The sequence below is a fragment of the Rattus norvegicus genome, chromosome 10 (genome assembly GCF_036323735.1).
Source record: "Rattus norvegicus strain BN/NHsdMcwi chromosome 10, GRCr8, whole genome shotgun sequence".
NCBI lineage: Eukaryota > Metazoa > Chordata > Mammalia > Rodentia > Muridae > Rattus > Rattus norvegicus.
The window spans coordinates 46,828,233-46,843,467 of NC_086028.1; the positions used below are offsets into that span (position 1 = coordinate 46,828,233).

At 49.9% G+C, this 15,235-nt stretch overlaps 1 protein-coding gene across 3 annotated transcripts in view; it reads left to right on the forward strand.

Moving 5' to 3' along the window:
- The window catches only part of Grap (GRB2-related adaptor protein), a 53,102-nt gene that overhangs the window by 29,810 nt on the left and 8,057 nt on the right, over positions 1-15,235 (forward strand). For 2 of the 3 annotated variants that reach the window (XM_063269509.1, XM_039086467.2), the window contains exons 3-5: positions 4,100-4,292; positions 11,584-11,681; positions 14,593-14,715. In XM_063269509.1, the coding sequence (XP_063125579.1) occupies positions 4,215-4,292; positions 11,584-11,681; positions 14,593-14,715 (299 nt within the window). In that variant the 5' untranslated portion in view covers positions 4,100-4,214. Of the gene's footprint in view, positions 1-4,099; positions 4,293-11,583; positions 11,682-14,592; positions 14,716-15,235 lie in introns of those variants that run through there. The other variant, NM_001025749.1, reaches the window with a different exon arrangement.

Consider the following 15,235-nt stretch of genomic DNA (forward strand, 5'->3'; position numbering starts at 1 on the left):
GGTCAGGGGGCGGTGCTACTTGCTAAGTTGCCTGGCAAGCAGAGGGTAGATTTAGGGCTCTCTCGTGCAGGTACACAGGTGTTTTGGGCCTCCTCATGGTCATGCATCCTTTTGTTATATTCTGGAAAGAACATTTTGAGTTGTGACATCACAGGGCCACTGGCTGGACTAGTCGGCTTCTGCATATATCCATTCTCAATAAGGTGGTGCCAAACTGTCCTGGAGTAGATACTGGGGTATTTTCTGATGGATACGTTAAACAGTTTGCCTTTAAGGAACTGATGCACAGGCCCCAGTCAATTTCATGAAGATCTGAATCGTCCTAGCGGTAGGGGGCAAAACTTAAACCCAGTATGTCACAGAAAGGTGCTAACCTGAGGTTTCAGGGCAAAAACCTGGACTTCAGGCAGCCTCAACAAATCAGGCTTGGCCACCTGGTACTAATATGACAAGGGGGGGGCACAGTGAAAAATAGAGACTTTTCACACTGTAGTCACTTTTGAAAGAGGAGATAAAGAGTCCAGTGGCCTTGTCTGTTTTCAGGAGGCTAAACAGAGGAAGCAAGGGGGTAGGAAACAAAACCCATGCTTCCTCATGCAGTCCTGGCAAGGTGTGCTTTGTCTGACCGTACGTGTAGCTCTGGTTCTGCCAAGCAGTCCAAGAAGTCTTTATTATTGTTCAAGGGGATGGTCATGCATGGTGGATAACTACCCTCCCTTAGGGTCTGTCCTATGGACTTATGGGAGGATATTCATTAATCAGTCCAGATGCTCGAGGAATCCAAGATGACTGTGAGGAAGAGGCTCAGGAGGAATTGAGAGACAGTAGGAAACAGAGCTCAGGGCTGGTGAGTGGATCGGGCCGGTAGCTACTTCTTCACCAGCTGCTGATGGCCATCCCTTTTCAAGGCTGTGCAAATCAAAGGGTTCTACAGGATCTCTGAGAGTTGAGCCAGCATTCCCCCTCTCGGGAAGAGCCGATGCTATGCTCACACGTTGCCTTAGCCAAGTGCAGTTAGTAGCCTAGGGTCCCCCGACTTCTGCAGGAGACGCATTCTCCATATCAGATTGGGGCGGTGAGTGTCAACCCCCAGCTATTTTGTTCGGAGGCTAGAAAGCCACGGCTGACAGTGAAGCAGAAAGAGGCAGGTTAACTTCCTGTCGCCATGAGTCTGTGGCTTGTGGGCAAGGGCATCGGTCCTGAGGAGGCTGGATGGGTCACTTGGGCCTCAAGAAGCAGACCATCACTCCATGCTGTCCCCATCGTGTGTGTGTGTGTGTGTGTGTGTGTGTGTATGTGTGTGTGTGTGAGAGAGAGAGAGAGAGAGAGAGGGGGAGAGAGAGAGAGAGGGAGAGAGAGAGAGAGAGAGAGAGAGAGAGAGAGAGAGAGAGAGAGTAGGTTGTTATTCTCACATTTTCATAAACCCTCAGAATATGAGCTGTAAGAATGAGCCAGGCCATGCTCACCTGCTCGCCTGTGCCCACTGGTCCCATTTGTGGCTTTCCAGTTGTCACCTGCAGCTATGCTGTTAGACACAGAAATGTATACAGGAGCCATGTGTAAAACGGCTTGTTCAACAAATGTCACTGGCAAAACTAGATGTCTACCTTTATTAAACAAAATCAGATCCATATATTCCACCCCACATAAGATCAATTTAACCTGGATCAAAGACCTTGATTTAAAACCAAAACCACTGAAACTTCTGCGAAAAAACGTCAAGGTCTACATGTAAGTAAGAACTGGATGAGGGGCAGGATGGCGTGGTGCACACCTTCAATCCCAGCACTCAAGGGAGGCAGAGGCAAGGGAATCTCTGAGTTCAAGGCCAGCCTGGTCTACATAGTGAGTTCCAGGACAGTCAGGGCTACACAGAGAAATCCTGTCTAGAAAAGAACAAACAAATAAAAAATTGTTCAACATCTGTAACTATCAGAGAAATGAATCCTGAAACTACTTTGCTATCTTACCTTACCCTATTCAGAGTGGTCATCACTGAGGAAGCAGACAGCACATGCTGGCAAGATGTGGATGAAAAGGGACTGCTTATTCACTGCTGGTGGGAGAATGAACTGGGGCTGTCACTAAAGAAACCAACACGGTGGTTTCACAGTGAAGATCAGAACCACTGTATGATGCAGCCGTAATGCCCTAGGGCACGTACCCAAAGGACTGTAGCCTACCTCAGAGATGTCGTCCATCCACGCTCATTGCTGCTTTAGCACAATGGCTGGGAAACAAAGTCTGCCTAGATGTTCATATCGAATCAGTCTAAATGTCCGACAAATGTCAAATGATGCCCAGGTCATGACAGTGTGGCACATACGCAGTGGAAATCTGTTCATCTTCAAAGAAAACTGAAAACATCAAATGAGGTGGCCCAAGCTTGGAAAGGAGAAGCTTCATGTTCTCTCTCGTATGTGGATTATAGTTTATAAAGAATGCATGTACCAAATGAGGGGAAATTTAGGTAAAGCCTAAAACACTACAAAGGAGGCTGAGAGAGAGTGAAAAGAGGTTCTGAGGAAGAGAGGGGTTCACATGTAACATGAAATCAGGAAGGAGGGGTTGGGGAGGGGGTGGAAATAAAGGGGGAGGAGAATTATTAATAATGCATTTATTCAACAATGTCAGTCTGATATACCTAGTTGTTCGTATTCTAATTTTTTTAAATTAATTAAATTTTAGACTGGAATGCTCTTTAAAAATATAAAAGCATGGCTGGGCATAATGGAACACAGCTTTAATCCCAGCACTCTAGAGGCAGAGGCAGGTGGATCTCTGTGAGACTAGCCTGGTCTACACAGCGGGTTCTAAGACAGTCAGGGACACACAGAGAAATGCCTTTAAAAATCACATGCAGACAGACAGACACACACACAAACAAACATACATATGTGTATTTATATATACATGTTTGTTTTTATTTATATATATTATGTATTAAAAGTCTGCCTTTCCTCTCTTAAGATTTATGTGTGTGTTTATGAATGTTTTGACTACATGTATGTCTGTGCACATACATGTGTTTTTGATGCTCACAGGAGCCAAAAGAGGGGGACAGAGCCTCTAAAACTGGAGTTTACAGATGACTGCTGTCTGCACCAATGTCACAGCCCTTAACGATCCCATGATTTAGTTGTGATTCCATCAGACCATAAACTACAGATAGCTCAGGTGGTTCCCAATGTTTAAAGCAGAACTGGGGCCTTACAAGTGAGGTTTTGATAGGTGAGTAGGAGCTTCCTGGGCAAGCAGGAAAGGGTGGTGTGCCCACCACAGGGGGCAGAGCCTGGTGAAGTACCCAAGAGGGTACTTGAGGGAGCTGTGTGGAGCAGGTGAGAGGAGATGGTTGGAAGGGTCTTGAACGTGGGCTGGAATTTGGGTTTGAGGTGGTGGGTGCTTAGGAATCTCTATAAGTGCCAGTAGTGTCCTGGTTAGATTTTTTTTTCAACTTGACACAAGCCAGGATCATCTGGAAGGAGGCAACTTCAGTTAAGAATTGGCCTGTAGGGCTGGGGATTTAGCTCAGTGGTAGAGCGCTTACCTAGGAAGCGCAAGGCCCTGGGTTCGGTCCCCAGCTCCGGAAAAAAAAAAAAAAAAAAAAAAAAAAAAGAAAGAATTGGCCTGTAGACAAGCTTGGTGGGGGGGGGGGCGTTTTCCTGATTAATGATTGGTAAGGTGTGGAAGAGTCTAGTTCTCCATGGGTAGTTCCACCCTTGGGCAGGTGGTTCTGGGTGTATAAGAGAGTAGGCTGAGTAAGCCATGGAAGCAAGCCAGTAAACTGTTTCTCTGTGGTCTCTGCTTCAGCCCCTGCCTCCAGGTTTTTACCTTGGCTTTCCTGATAGACTATACCCTACTTTCCTCCCAAGTTGCTGTTGGTCTTGGTGTTTTTCACAGCAATAGAAACCCTATTTAAGACAAATAAGAAATGTAGAGGCCGAGAGACAGAGGCCAAGCACGAGCCGGCTCTGCATCATCCAGTAATGGGGGCACTGGGACTCCCCCACAGCCAAAGTGGGTTTGTGAGCACACCGCTCTCTGAGCTAAGACAAGAGTGACATGTCTTTGCTTCCTGTTTCTCCCCCATCACGGGCAGTTTCCGGCTGCAGCTTCAAAAGAACAAATACTCAAAACAAAGGAAGTGGTCCTCAACTGCAGGAAGCAGGAAGCTGTAGCTGCTGGGTCCTCGGCTGAAGCCCAGGGGCAGTGGGATGGAGTCCGTGGCCCTCTACAACTTCCAGGCCACCGAGAGTGATGAGCTGGCCTTCAACAAGGGGGACACGCTTAAGGTATAGAGGGCTGGAGCTGGGCTGAGTGGGCCAACGGGGTTGGCAAGGTTGGTACCAGTGCCCCAGATAGTCCTGGTGGCTCGGGCTGTGAGGGACAGGCTCAGGCTAGCTGCCTCTGCCCTCTTCACTTTCCTCATATAGGAAATTGGAATAGTGTTTATTAGTGATCCTTCCTCTGGGGTCACTGTGAGAGTTTGAGGCAGCCGCCACAGGGCCTGGCGGGAGTTGCTTCAGTCCCACACTTTTCTAGTTTTGTTTTTTCAATAAGAAGTTTAAAAGACAAATTTTGAGATTAGTAATAGAATGAGAGCTAAGGGGAGGGGGAGAGAAAGAGAGGGGAAGTCTTAAATAAGCAGACATCCTAATCTAATTGGGCTGAAATAGCTGGGATTAAGCAATATGGAGGGGAAGGGGAAATAGAACGATACACTTCATTGGCTCTCACCTGGGCCACTCTGAATCACGGTGGTGGCCTTCCAAGTCATTAGATACACAGAATGTGGGAAACTTAAAGTTTGCATATGACAAGAGAACCCAGGGGCCGCAGTAAAGGTTTGGAGAGTGGCCATGCTGAATCATGGGCACTGGGATGCTAATAGCTCATCCTGTGCCTTCCACTGCCCTTCTAATGACCCCCCTCCCCTGGAGCAATAGGCACAGGGCTAGGTGTCGACTACCCTGAGCCCTGGCCCCAAGACTCAAGCATGGAGACAGACTCTTTAGAGCCATCCTGTGCATGGGTCCCAGGCTCAGAGTGGAGTTCTTGGGTGTGGAAGACCACTACCTGGTTGAGGGAGGCTCAGGAAGGTGTCTGTCTGTGTGTAGTGTAGCGTGAGCCAACCTCCATTGCTTTAACTCTTGGGCCTGTCTTTGTTCAGTCCCTTGGGTGTCTAAAGCTCTAAGCTGGGGTTCAAAGGTTGGTATGGATCTAAAGCAGTCGCATACCTTTGTATACTCCTTTCTCTGAGCTAAGGTGCTGGTACTTATGTTTACCTAAGCTGTTGGCTCTGGGTCCTGTGCACACTCAATCAGTTTGTCTTCAGAAAGGCCTGGGGTGGGAGACTCTGTCCAGATCCAAGTTTAGTTCGGAGGCCTCAGCTACTCTGGAGATCGGTATGGGGTATATGTTTCACACACACTTGAGGTCAGAGGGTAGCTAGCCCACAAGAAGTAGGGATGCCGTGTGGAAGATTCTGGCCTGAGCTCATAGGGACCAGTGAGGTCCCTGGGGTACCTAGCGTGCAGAGTGATAGTGTCCCCCTTCACAACCTCCCAACAAGCAGGGAATCACTTTGCCAAGAGTCTACTGAGAAAGAGGTCCATCTGCGCATCAGAAATTGTGACAGTGGGGACTTGAAAGCACAAGGTAGGAGCAGCTTGCATAGTCGGCTTCCAGCGAGGGAGTGGAAGGAACGAAAAAGAGGCTCATGTCAGGCTCAGGGGGTTATGGGTAGTTGGCAGACCTTGGGAAGCAGCTTCCCCCTTCATTCCTTTGATAGGCACCAGGCTTAGCCAAGCTTCATACCAGAGCATGGGTAGCGAGGCAGGAGGCAGAGGGTTGGGAGGGCTGCTTGTAGGTGAGGAAGTCGGGGCACTTCTCAAAAGAGGTGTGGAAACCTGGGGACTGAAAGAGCAGCTTGTGCAGCCTGTGCAAAGAACCTAGGGGAGAGGGAGCCCAGAGTCTGGGGGAGAGGGCTGGGGGAGAGGGAACACTGAGTCCACAGCCTGGGGGAAAGGGAGCACTGATCCCAGAGCCTCGGGGAGAGGGAACACTGAGCCCAGAGCCTCGGGGAGAGGGAACACCAAGCCCAGAGCCTGGGGGAGAAGGAGCACTGAGTCCAGAAACAGATCTCCCAAACGCTTCTCAAAGCAGGACCTTGACCTGTTTGAAGAGTTTGACTAAAGTGTGCGAGGAAAGAGAGGAGTCTGGGCCTATTGGATGAGCAGAAGAGACCTGAAAGTAACTCAGACTAAGAAAAACTTCCTAACCTAAATGACAATAATATGAAAAGAACTCTTTTTGTCTTGTTTTGTTTTGTTTGGCTTGGTTTTTTGACACAGGGTTTCTCCACGTAGCCCTGGCTGTCCTGGAACTCACTATGTTTAGACCAAGCTGGCCTTGAACTCAGAGATCTTCCTGCCTCTGCCTCCCAAATGCTGGGATTAAAGGCACTTGCCACTATTCCTGGCTTTAAATGGCTTCTAGATTACACACACACACACACACACACACACACACACACACACACACACACGGAAAAACAGACAAGAGACATAAACAGAAACTTGCTAGAGACAATGTGAATGGGTCCCTGCCCAGATGTATCAACAACAGTGTGAGACTGATGTCTGCTGCCCACGCTGTGTGATTTCATTGCATTTTATTTTAAATAATTTATTATTTTGAGGTGGAAATTGCACAATGTAGCCCTGGCTGGCTCTCCCTCTCTCACGCTGTACCCAACTGTGTTCACCACTGTATCCAGCGCTACTTTACTTTAAAAACAACTTGCTTTTGAGAACAACAACAAAACCTCCAAGGTTACTGAGTGTGGAGAGGTTTGTGCCTTCTTGTTTGGGTGGCAGGCGGGTGAAGTGCCATAATGATCTAGGTCAGTGGCTCTCAGCCTTCCTGATGCTGCGACCCTTTATACAGTTTCTCACGTTGTGGTAACCCCCAACCATAGAATTATTTTCATAATTGCTACTTCATAACAGTAATTTTGCTACTGTTGAAAATTGTAATATAAATATCTGTTTTCCAATGGTCTTTGGTGAACTTGTAAAAGGGTCGTTGGGCCCCCAAAGGGGTTGCAGGTTGTGAACCATTGCTCTAGATGAATATCTTTTTTTTTTGGTTCTTTTTTTTTTTTTTTTTTTTTTTTGGTTCTTTTTTTCGGAGCTGGGGACTGAACCCAGGGCCTGGCGCTTCCTAGGCAAGCGCTCTACCACTGAGCTAAATCCCCAATCCCTCTAGATGAATATCTTAAAAACATAAAAAGCTTTAAATATTTGCAGTAGGAGCCAAGTGGTGGTGGCATGTGTCTTGAATTCCAGCACTTGAGAGGCAGGGGCAGGCAGAACTCTGTGAGTTTGAGGCCAGCCCGGTCTACATCGCAAGTTCCATGATAGTCAGGACTACACATAGAGAAATTGTGTCTTGAAGAAAAACAATTTTAATTTTTGCATTAGGCCGGATAACATGTCCCTGTAGCCCCAGAACTCCTGATGTTGAAGCGATTGCCTGGATAGCATTGGAAAGTGAATGAATGAAAAACAATCGGTTGTATGAAACTCCCTTTATAACCAGACAGACTTTCTTCCACCAGCCAGGACTCCGAAGCATCTAACAGCAGGTCCCAGGTCCAGGTCTAGACTCCAGCTAACCCTGAGAAAGCAAACAGCCAGGCAGACGGATTGCCACCTCTATGCAGCTGGCGTTCTGGCGGTGCACACAGCACAAATTAGGTACAGAAGTGAACCTGAGTGGGCGTGGTGGGACAGCCATGATCACCGTACCGAGGAGGCTGAGTATGCAGACCTACTACTCTGTGGAGGGACTCAGCACCAGCTGGGTGGGGGTGGGGCTGAAGCCCATTGTCCCCATCCCAGAGCACCTGAAATCGCATACAAAACTGTCAGGGCTGTCCACACAAAAATCACATTCTTTTTATTTGCATGTTTCTTTCTCTTTGTAAAATTATACTTTGTGGTGTGTGTGTGTGTGTGTGTGTGTGTGTGTGTGTGTGTGTGTGTGTGCACTTGTAGAGGTCAGAGAACGACTTGTAGAACTTAGTTCTCCCCTGCCACCATGTGGGTCCCAGGAATTAAACCCAGGCCATCAGGCATTGCAGGAAGTGCCTTTATCTGCTGAGCCATCTCCCTGGCCCTCTCTCTTGTTTTTGAGACAAGGTCTCCTTGTAAAGTCCAGGCTTAACCTTGAATTCACTAGCCCAGGCTAGCTTCAAACCTGTAGAGATCCTCCTGCCTTACCTCTTCAGTGCTGGAGCCCGGCCCTTTTTTCTTTCGGTGTTAGGGATGAACTCAGGACCTTGTGCATCCTGGGCAAACACTCCCTCTAGGTCTAGCTTCAAGGTCTTTGCACTGGCTGCTTCTGCAACCCCTTTTGGGTTGATTTTAACTGGCTATGCTTTAGACCTGTGCAGACTGGCAGGAAAAATGCCCAGATTAAAGCGGATGTCCCCGCTGTTGCAGCCAGCTGCCAGCTGCCAGCCACGGTCACGATGAACTGGACTGATTCATTATTACTGACCACCACCCAACCACACTTCCTATGCATTTCAGTTTGTTAACACATTGTGACAATTACGACTCAGTATCGTCATTCTGAGACTTTTGGCATCGTTTTGAATTTGACCCCAGAGTGTTTCCGTTCCTCACTTTAGTCTCTCCCTGCTGTTGTTAGCTTAGAAACGTTACAGCCCTGTGTACTGCAGCTCTCTTCCTCTCTGGCCAGGGCTACACTGTGTGCTGGTGTCCAGCCCCTGCCCTATTGGGCTGCGGTGGGTGTTACTATGTGACACCAAGTGGTGCCAGCTTGCAGGTGGGATACAACTTCCTCTCCAGGTGCTGCTCAGAAAATGTAGGTGGAAACCCCCTAGACCATAGGCTTTCTCAGGACGTGTGGCCCTGAGTGACTCTTAACAGGGATGAAGGTCCTCTTTGGCAGGCATGTCCTTCTAGGAAACATGGTGCTGTGCTCCCTCCCCCTCCCCTCCCCCTTTCCCTTCCCTTCTCCTCCCTTCCTCTGTCCCTCTCTTCCTCCCTTCCCTCCCCCTCTTCTCTCTCTCTTACACACATACATACACATACACACACACACACACGCACACACACACACACATACACATACACACACACACACACCCCTCCATGAATAGCTTGTCCCAGGGACTCAGACTGCTATCTCCCTGGGAAGCTGATGGCACTGTGCACCCTAGGAGCCTCCCTGGATCCCTCCAGCTCTGGACTTCTGCCTGGACTCTGAGCATATCTCCCCGCCCCTCCCCTCTGTCATGGAGCTAGTGCAATGCTCCTCAAACCCATGTCCTCTTTTCAAGGAGTCATAGATGGGTCCATCTCAAAGTCTCTGCCCTGGCTGTCCTCCTATTCTCTCTACCTTGGACACTGCCCCTCTATCTTTTCATCATTGATTTCTTTTTCTTTTCCTTTTGCTGTTGAAGGGTGGAGAACTACAAACAGGGGCTAACCATGTAGTCCAAACAGACCTGGAACTCTGAAATCCTCCTGCCCTGGCCTTCTAAGTGCTGGAGAGACAGGCATGGGTCACTAAACTAGCTGTTCTTTTTCTGTAAATCAGGCATCTCCCGTGTGTGTGTGTGTGTGTGTATGTGTGTGTGTGTGTGTGTGAGAGAGAGAGAGTGTGTGAGAGAGAGTGTGTGTGTGTATCTGTGTGTGTGTGTGAGAGAGAGTGTGTGTGTGTATCTGTGTGTGTGTGAGAGAGAGTGTGTGTGTGTATCTGTGTGTGTGTGAGAGAGTGTGTGTATCTGTGTATGTGTGTGAGAGAGAGTGTGTGTGTGTGTGAGAGAGAGTGTTGTGTGTATCTGTGTGTGTGTGAGAGAGTGTGTGTGTATCTGTGTGTGTGTGAGAGAGAGTGTGTGTGTATCTGTGTGTGTGTGAGAGAGAGAGAGTGTGTGTGTATCTGTGTGTATGTGTGTGTGAGAGAGAGTGTGTGTGTGTGTGAGAGTGAGAGAGAGTGTGTGTGTGTATCTGTGTGTGTGTGTGTGTGTGTGTGAGAGAGAGAGAGAGAGAGAGAGAGAGAGAAAGAGAGAGAGAGTGTGTGTGTGTGTGTCCCACATCTCCAAAGGTCCAGGGCTCCACCAACAGTAAGAGTTCAGCAGGGTAGCATAGACGCATCCCTGGTCTGCACAAAGAGGTGGATGGAGGCAGAACAGCACATGGCCGGGTTAGGGACACAGTGGTCACGTGGGAACTATAGTATGAGACCTGCATAGTTGGCCACAGCTATGCCCATTAACAGACAAGTTAATGTCTGGAGTTAGTGCTGGAGCCAAATCCCTGGAGACAATGGAGGTAGCCAGAGTTCAAGTGCACTGGCTAGGATTTCTTTCTTGAGCGCTGGCACACTGGGGAACTTTTGTTTCATTTAGAGTGAAAGTGTTCCTGAGCCAGCTACCCACTTCCATCTGTCCAGCTATCTGCTTCCTTCTGTCCAGCCCTGCTGACCTTCTTCAGGCCAGGAAGGAAGGAAGGGCTCAGCCTGGCTTCAGTGCTTCCCTGGGAGTGGGAGCTCAGGACTGGACTGAGGAACAAGTCCATCCTTTTACTGCTTCTCACTTGCAGATCATACAGACATATAGACATATCAGTTTCCCCGTTTCTATTGCCCTGGTGCAGAGACAAGTCAGCTCTGCAAGCTGTTCCTAACCAGAGAAGGGCCTCAGGCCTGGTTCTAGGGACAAGGCAGAGTCCAGTAGGGTGAAAGCCAGTGTGCCAAGGCCCCCAAGACCAGCATTGCCAAAGCACCATACTAACTGTAGGGTCCGTGTATGCTGTGCTGCCCTGACCAGGTTCACTCCTTCTCTAAGCCTGTGTGGGAAACAGTGCTTGGTGATATCAGCCTCTTCAGTTTGCTTGAGAACAGGAGTGACACAGGGCAAACATACCCATGGAATGGAGGGTACTGCCCCCTCCCTAGACCTGCTTTCTACCCTTCAGTGGCTCACGCAGTGACTCTCCACCCAGTTCCAGCTACTTCACCTGGGGTGACAGGGCCACAGACTTGGAGGAGATCTGTGGGGCCCAAGCATTTGGGCCTGACTCTGGGAATTGGCTTCATCTGAACATGGGATCTTTTGTTTGTCCCACTGTTCCTGATCCTCACTGTCATCCCAAACACTAAATACATGTGACCCAAGGTAGCCACCTATTGGAGCTCTCTGATGCATCATATCATATCATACCTCAGTGGCCATTGATTAGCTGCTCTGGGCTCCTACAAACACAGGTCAGTCAAGAACCAAGGAGCACAAGTCTGCTCCCTTTCCCTGAGGCCCAGAGGAGTCTGGATGGAAGAGTACAAAGGCCACAGTGCCCATACACTAACCCCAGACCTGCCCAGATTCAGCTGTCTCACCAGGAGGCACAGGCCTCCTGTAGATGTCTACTTGGCCTGTGAGATGAAATAGGTCCTCATCCAGGGCTCTGTCCTCTGGGAAAGGCCTGGGAGCTGCTGCAGACAGCATGGCCTCAGCAGGCAGCCAAGTAAACATATTGCTCCTCTCTGCAGATCCTAAACATGGACGATGATCAGAATTGGTACAAGGCCGAGCTCCGAGGAGCCGAGGGTTTTGTTCCCAAGAACTACATCCGTGTAAAGCCACACCCGTGAGTAGTCACCACTGCCACCATCCACCTGGAGGCTATGCAACCCCACCTTGCCTTGCCAGAGCCAAGCTGCTTGGGATGGCCTTGGGTACAACACACCCCAAGAAGATGGATACTGGCTGACTGCTCTGGGACTTGGATAGGCTAGAAGTACAGTTTGGGGTCAGATGTCTCAGGCCTGGGACCTAGGTCAAGCTCTTAGCAGATGGCATCCAGTATTGCTCTCAGAAAGTCTGGGCAGCTAAACGATCCTTGAACACCAACTGGATAGACCTTAAATGGCATCTGGGTTATTGGTCTGGTTCCAGGGAGCCAGACACAAGGACAGGGGATCAGAACTGTGGGATACGCAGGGCACAGAAAGTATACGTAGAAAGGCAGACAGCATCAAGGTGCCTCTCAGAAAAGGTGGCAATAAGTGAGATGCTGAGGGATGTATAGGAGATGGTTGCATTTGGGGGGGAAGGTGGAAAGAGGGAGGAAGCCAGAAGCCAGAAGGAGGCAAGGAAAGTGATGTGCAGAACCTTTAGTACAGGGGAGAAGCAGAGAGCCATGGGGGTGCTGGGCCAGGGGTGGAGCTCAGTCCGAAGGTGGGAGCTGTGCTGTGTGGCTGGGTGGAAGGGAAGGAGGTACAGGATGGGCAGGGAGGGGGAACCCAAAGGGTATTTCCTCTTTGTCATTTTTCTGCTTGTTTCCAAACCCACTACCACCTCATTACCACCTCTGGCTTCCTCTGCTGTGTATAGCCCTGTTCTGGGTCCCCATCCCTAACCACTCTGCTGGCTTTCCTGCCTGGCAAACCCCCCCCCCCCCCATACACACATGCGCGCGCGCTCGCGCGCGCGCACACACACACACACACACACACACACACACACACACACCCCACCACTACCACCACCCAGAGGTAGGAGGAGGAGGAGGACACAGATGAAGAGACAAAACATAGCATGCTTCCTGTGAGCCAGCCAGGCGAGGTCTGGGGCATGCAGGAGCTCAGGCCTGGGTGGCCATAGGGAGGGCTTAAGGCAGAGGTTGGAAGGCAGTAGAGGTTGAATTGCTAAACAGACCTGACCCAGGGCCTCCTCAGTCAGGCTGTCATGGGGCCAGGACAGAGGAGGGTTCATCAGGATTCTCAAGAGTCAAGGAACCCAAGCCCCTGGTGTCTGGAAGGCAGTCTAACCACCTGACTGTGCTTGGTCCTCACCAGATCCTAAGGGGCCTGCTGAGTACTGGCCCAGTTTGGTCATCTTAGGCCCTTCCCTCGCCCAAAACAGCTGTGAGGGCCACCCCCTCTTGGGCGTGAAGGCTCTGAATGTGGTGGTGGGGAGAGAGGGGGCTATAGTCTTAGAAGGCTTCTGCCTATGTCAGGCCTACTCTTCCCCTGAGTCCCAGGATGCCCTCTGCCCCTGGACCTAGAGATGCAGACCCAATATTCTCCGTGAAGTTGGAGGGCAGTGAGGTGATTGTAGGGGCAGGGAGGGCTCCTCAGCAACAGCCAAAGCCCCTGGGTCTGGAGGGTCAAAGAGAAGTTTGCCAGGGATGACAGAATAAGCCCAGGGGTGTGTGGGAGGTGGGGTATGAAGCATGTTGTGAAAGCGGCAAGAAGAAACACCTTCAGCTGTTCCTATAACTGCCCACTGTCTGCCTAGGGGGAACTATTAACATCATCTTATAGTCTGGGTGGTGGTGGCACACGCCTTTAATCCCAACACTTGGTAGGTAGAGGCAGATGATGGAGCTCTGAGTTTGAGGGCAGCCCAGTATACAGAGCGAGTTCCAGGACAGTCAAGGCTACACAGAGAAATCCTGTCTCAGAAGCAAACAGCAATAAAACCCATCACCTTATAGACCAGCAGAGAGACTGGGCGGCTTGTCCAGGACCACTGAAGAAGTAGACTGGGATTATAGCTGCTGGTGGAGGCCCTTCACGAGCCTCCTGAGAGGGACAGAAAGCCTGCCAGGGCAGCTGTGTGTGGGTAAACCTCACACTCATTAAGCAGCCTCACAGGAGACCCCAGTCTTCCCTGGGTTTCAGTTTCTACCCCAGTCCAAGAAGCAACATGGTAGAGTCAAAAAGGTGGAGTGGTGAGAACTGAGATTTAGAACTTCCCTCAACTGTCTGTCCTTCAAGCAAGTGAACCCTTCCTCTATGGAGCCTCGCACATGCCAGGCTAGCACTCCACTGACTCACACCCTAGCACAATTTTACGGTTTTTAACTTTTAAAACTCTGTACTGGGCCAGCGAGATGGCTCAGTGATTAGAGGCGCTTTTTTTTTTTTTTTTTTTTTTTTTTTTTTTTGACAAGCCCAGTGACTGGATTTCAGCCCCCGGGACTCGAACGGTGGAAGGGGAGAACTGACATGTTGTCCTCTAACCTACATATATGTACTATGTACATTCCTGAACATGTATGTGCCCACAAGTAAATAAATAAGTTTGAGAGTGCGCGCTGCTCTTGCAGGAGACCCGTGTTTGGTTTCCAGCACTCACATTAGACAGCTCACGACCCCCTGGAACTACAACTCTAGGAGACCACACGCCCTCTCTGGGTTCACGTGCATATACCCCACCCCCTATATATAATACATGTAATTTAAAAAGTAATAAAAAATAAATCTTAAAAAGGAAAGATAATCTCCTCTGCAAGTCAGACTGAGGCGTGCCTGCTGTCAGAGCGCCTGACTCTAGTTTTTCTATCTTGGGTGTGGGTTTGCCTGGCCTGGTAGGAAACAGCAGGGGCAGGTTGCCTCAGCTCTGGTTTGCCTCTCCTAGGTGACCTTGATTTTCTTCCCCATTTCTCAATTTCCTCACGGGTAAAATGGCCACAGCGATACCACTGAGGAGGGAATGAGGCCCACCAACCGGACCTAACGGATACCTGCTGACATTGTCCCTTCTCCCCACAGGTGGTACTCAGGCAGGATTTCCCGACAGCTGGCTGAAGAGACTCTGATGAAACGCAACCACCTAGGAGCCTTCCTGATCCGGGAAAGCGAGAGTTCCCCTGGCGAGTTCTCAGTTTCTGTGAAGTGAGCTCCAGGGCAGAGTGGGCGGAGGTGGGGAGGAGGCCTGGCAGGGCCACTGATTGGGTAAAGGGCTCAGCAAACAGTGGTCTCAGCACAGGGACCCTCTGAGAGCAGCCTGGGTGCAGCCTCGGGTGGCAGTCAGAGGGCCAGACCTCTTTGCTTGATCAGCAGTGGAGCTTGGAGGCTTCTCGGTTGATGGAGCAGGATGCCCGATGGGGGGTTGGGGATTTAGCTCAGTGGTAGGGCGCTTGCCTAGCAAGCACAAGGCCCTGGGTTCGGTCCCCAGCTCCAAAAAAAAAAAAAAAAAGAGGATGCCCGATGGGTCCCTAGAAAGTGCTGCTGACAGGGTCCCACTTGATGACAGTGTTGTTGATGGTGCTGTTGAGAGGACAGACTCTGAGGCCAGGTACTTCTAATTCTGATGTTGTCACTTTGTGGCCCTGTGGCACAGGACCAGTTACTTAACCCTGCCGAGCCTGTTTCCTCGTAGATAAAATAGGTCATTGTAAGAATGAGTCAGTAG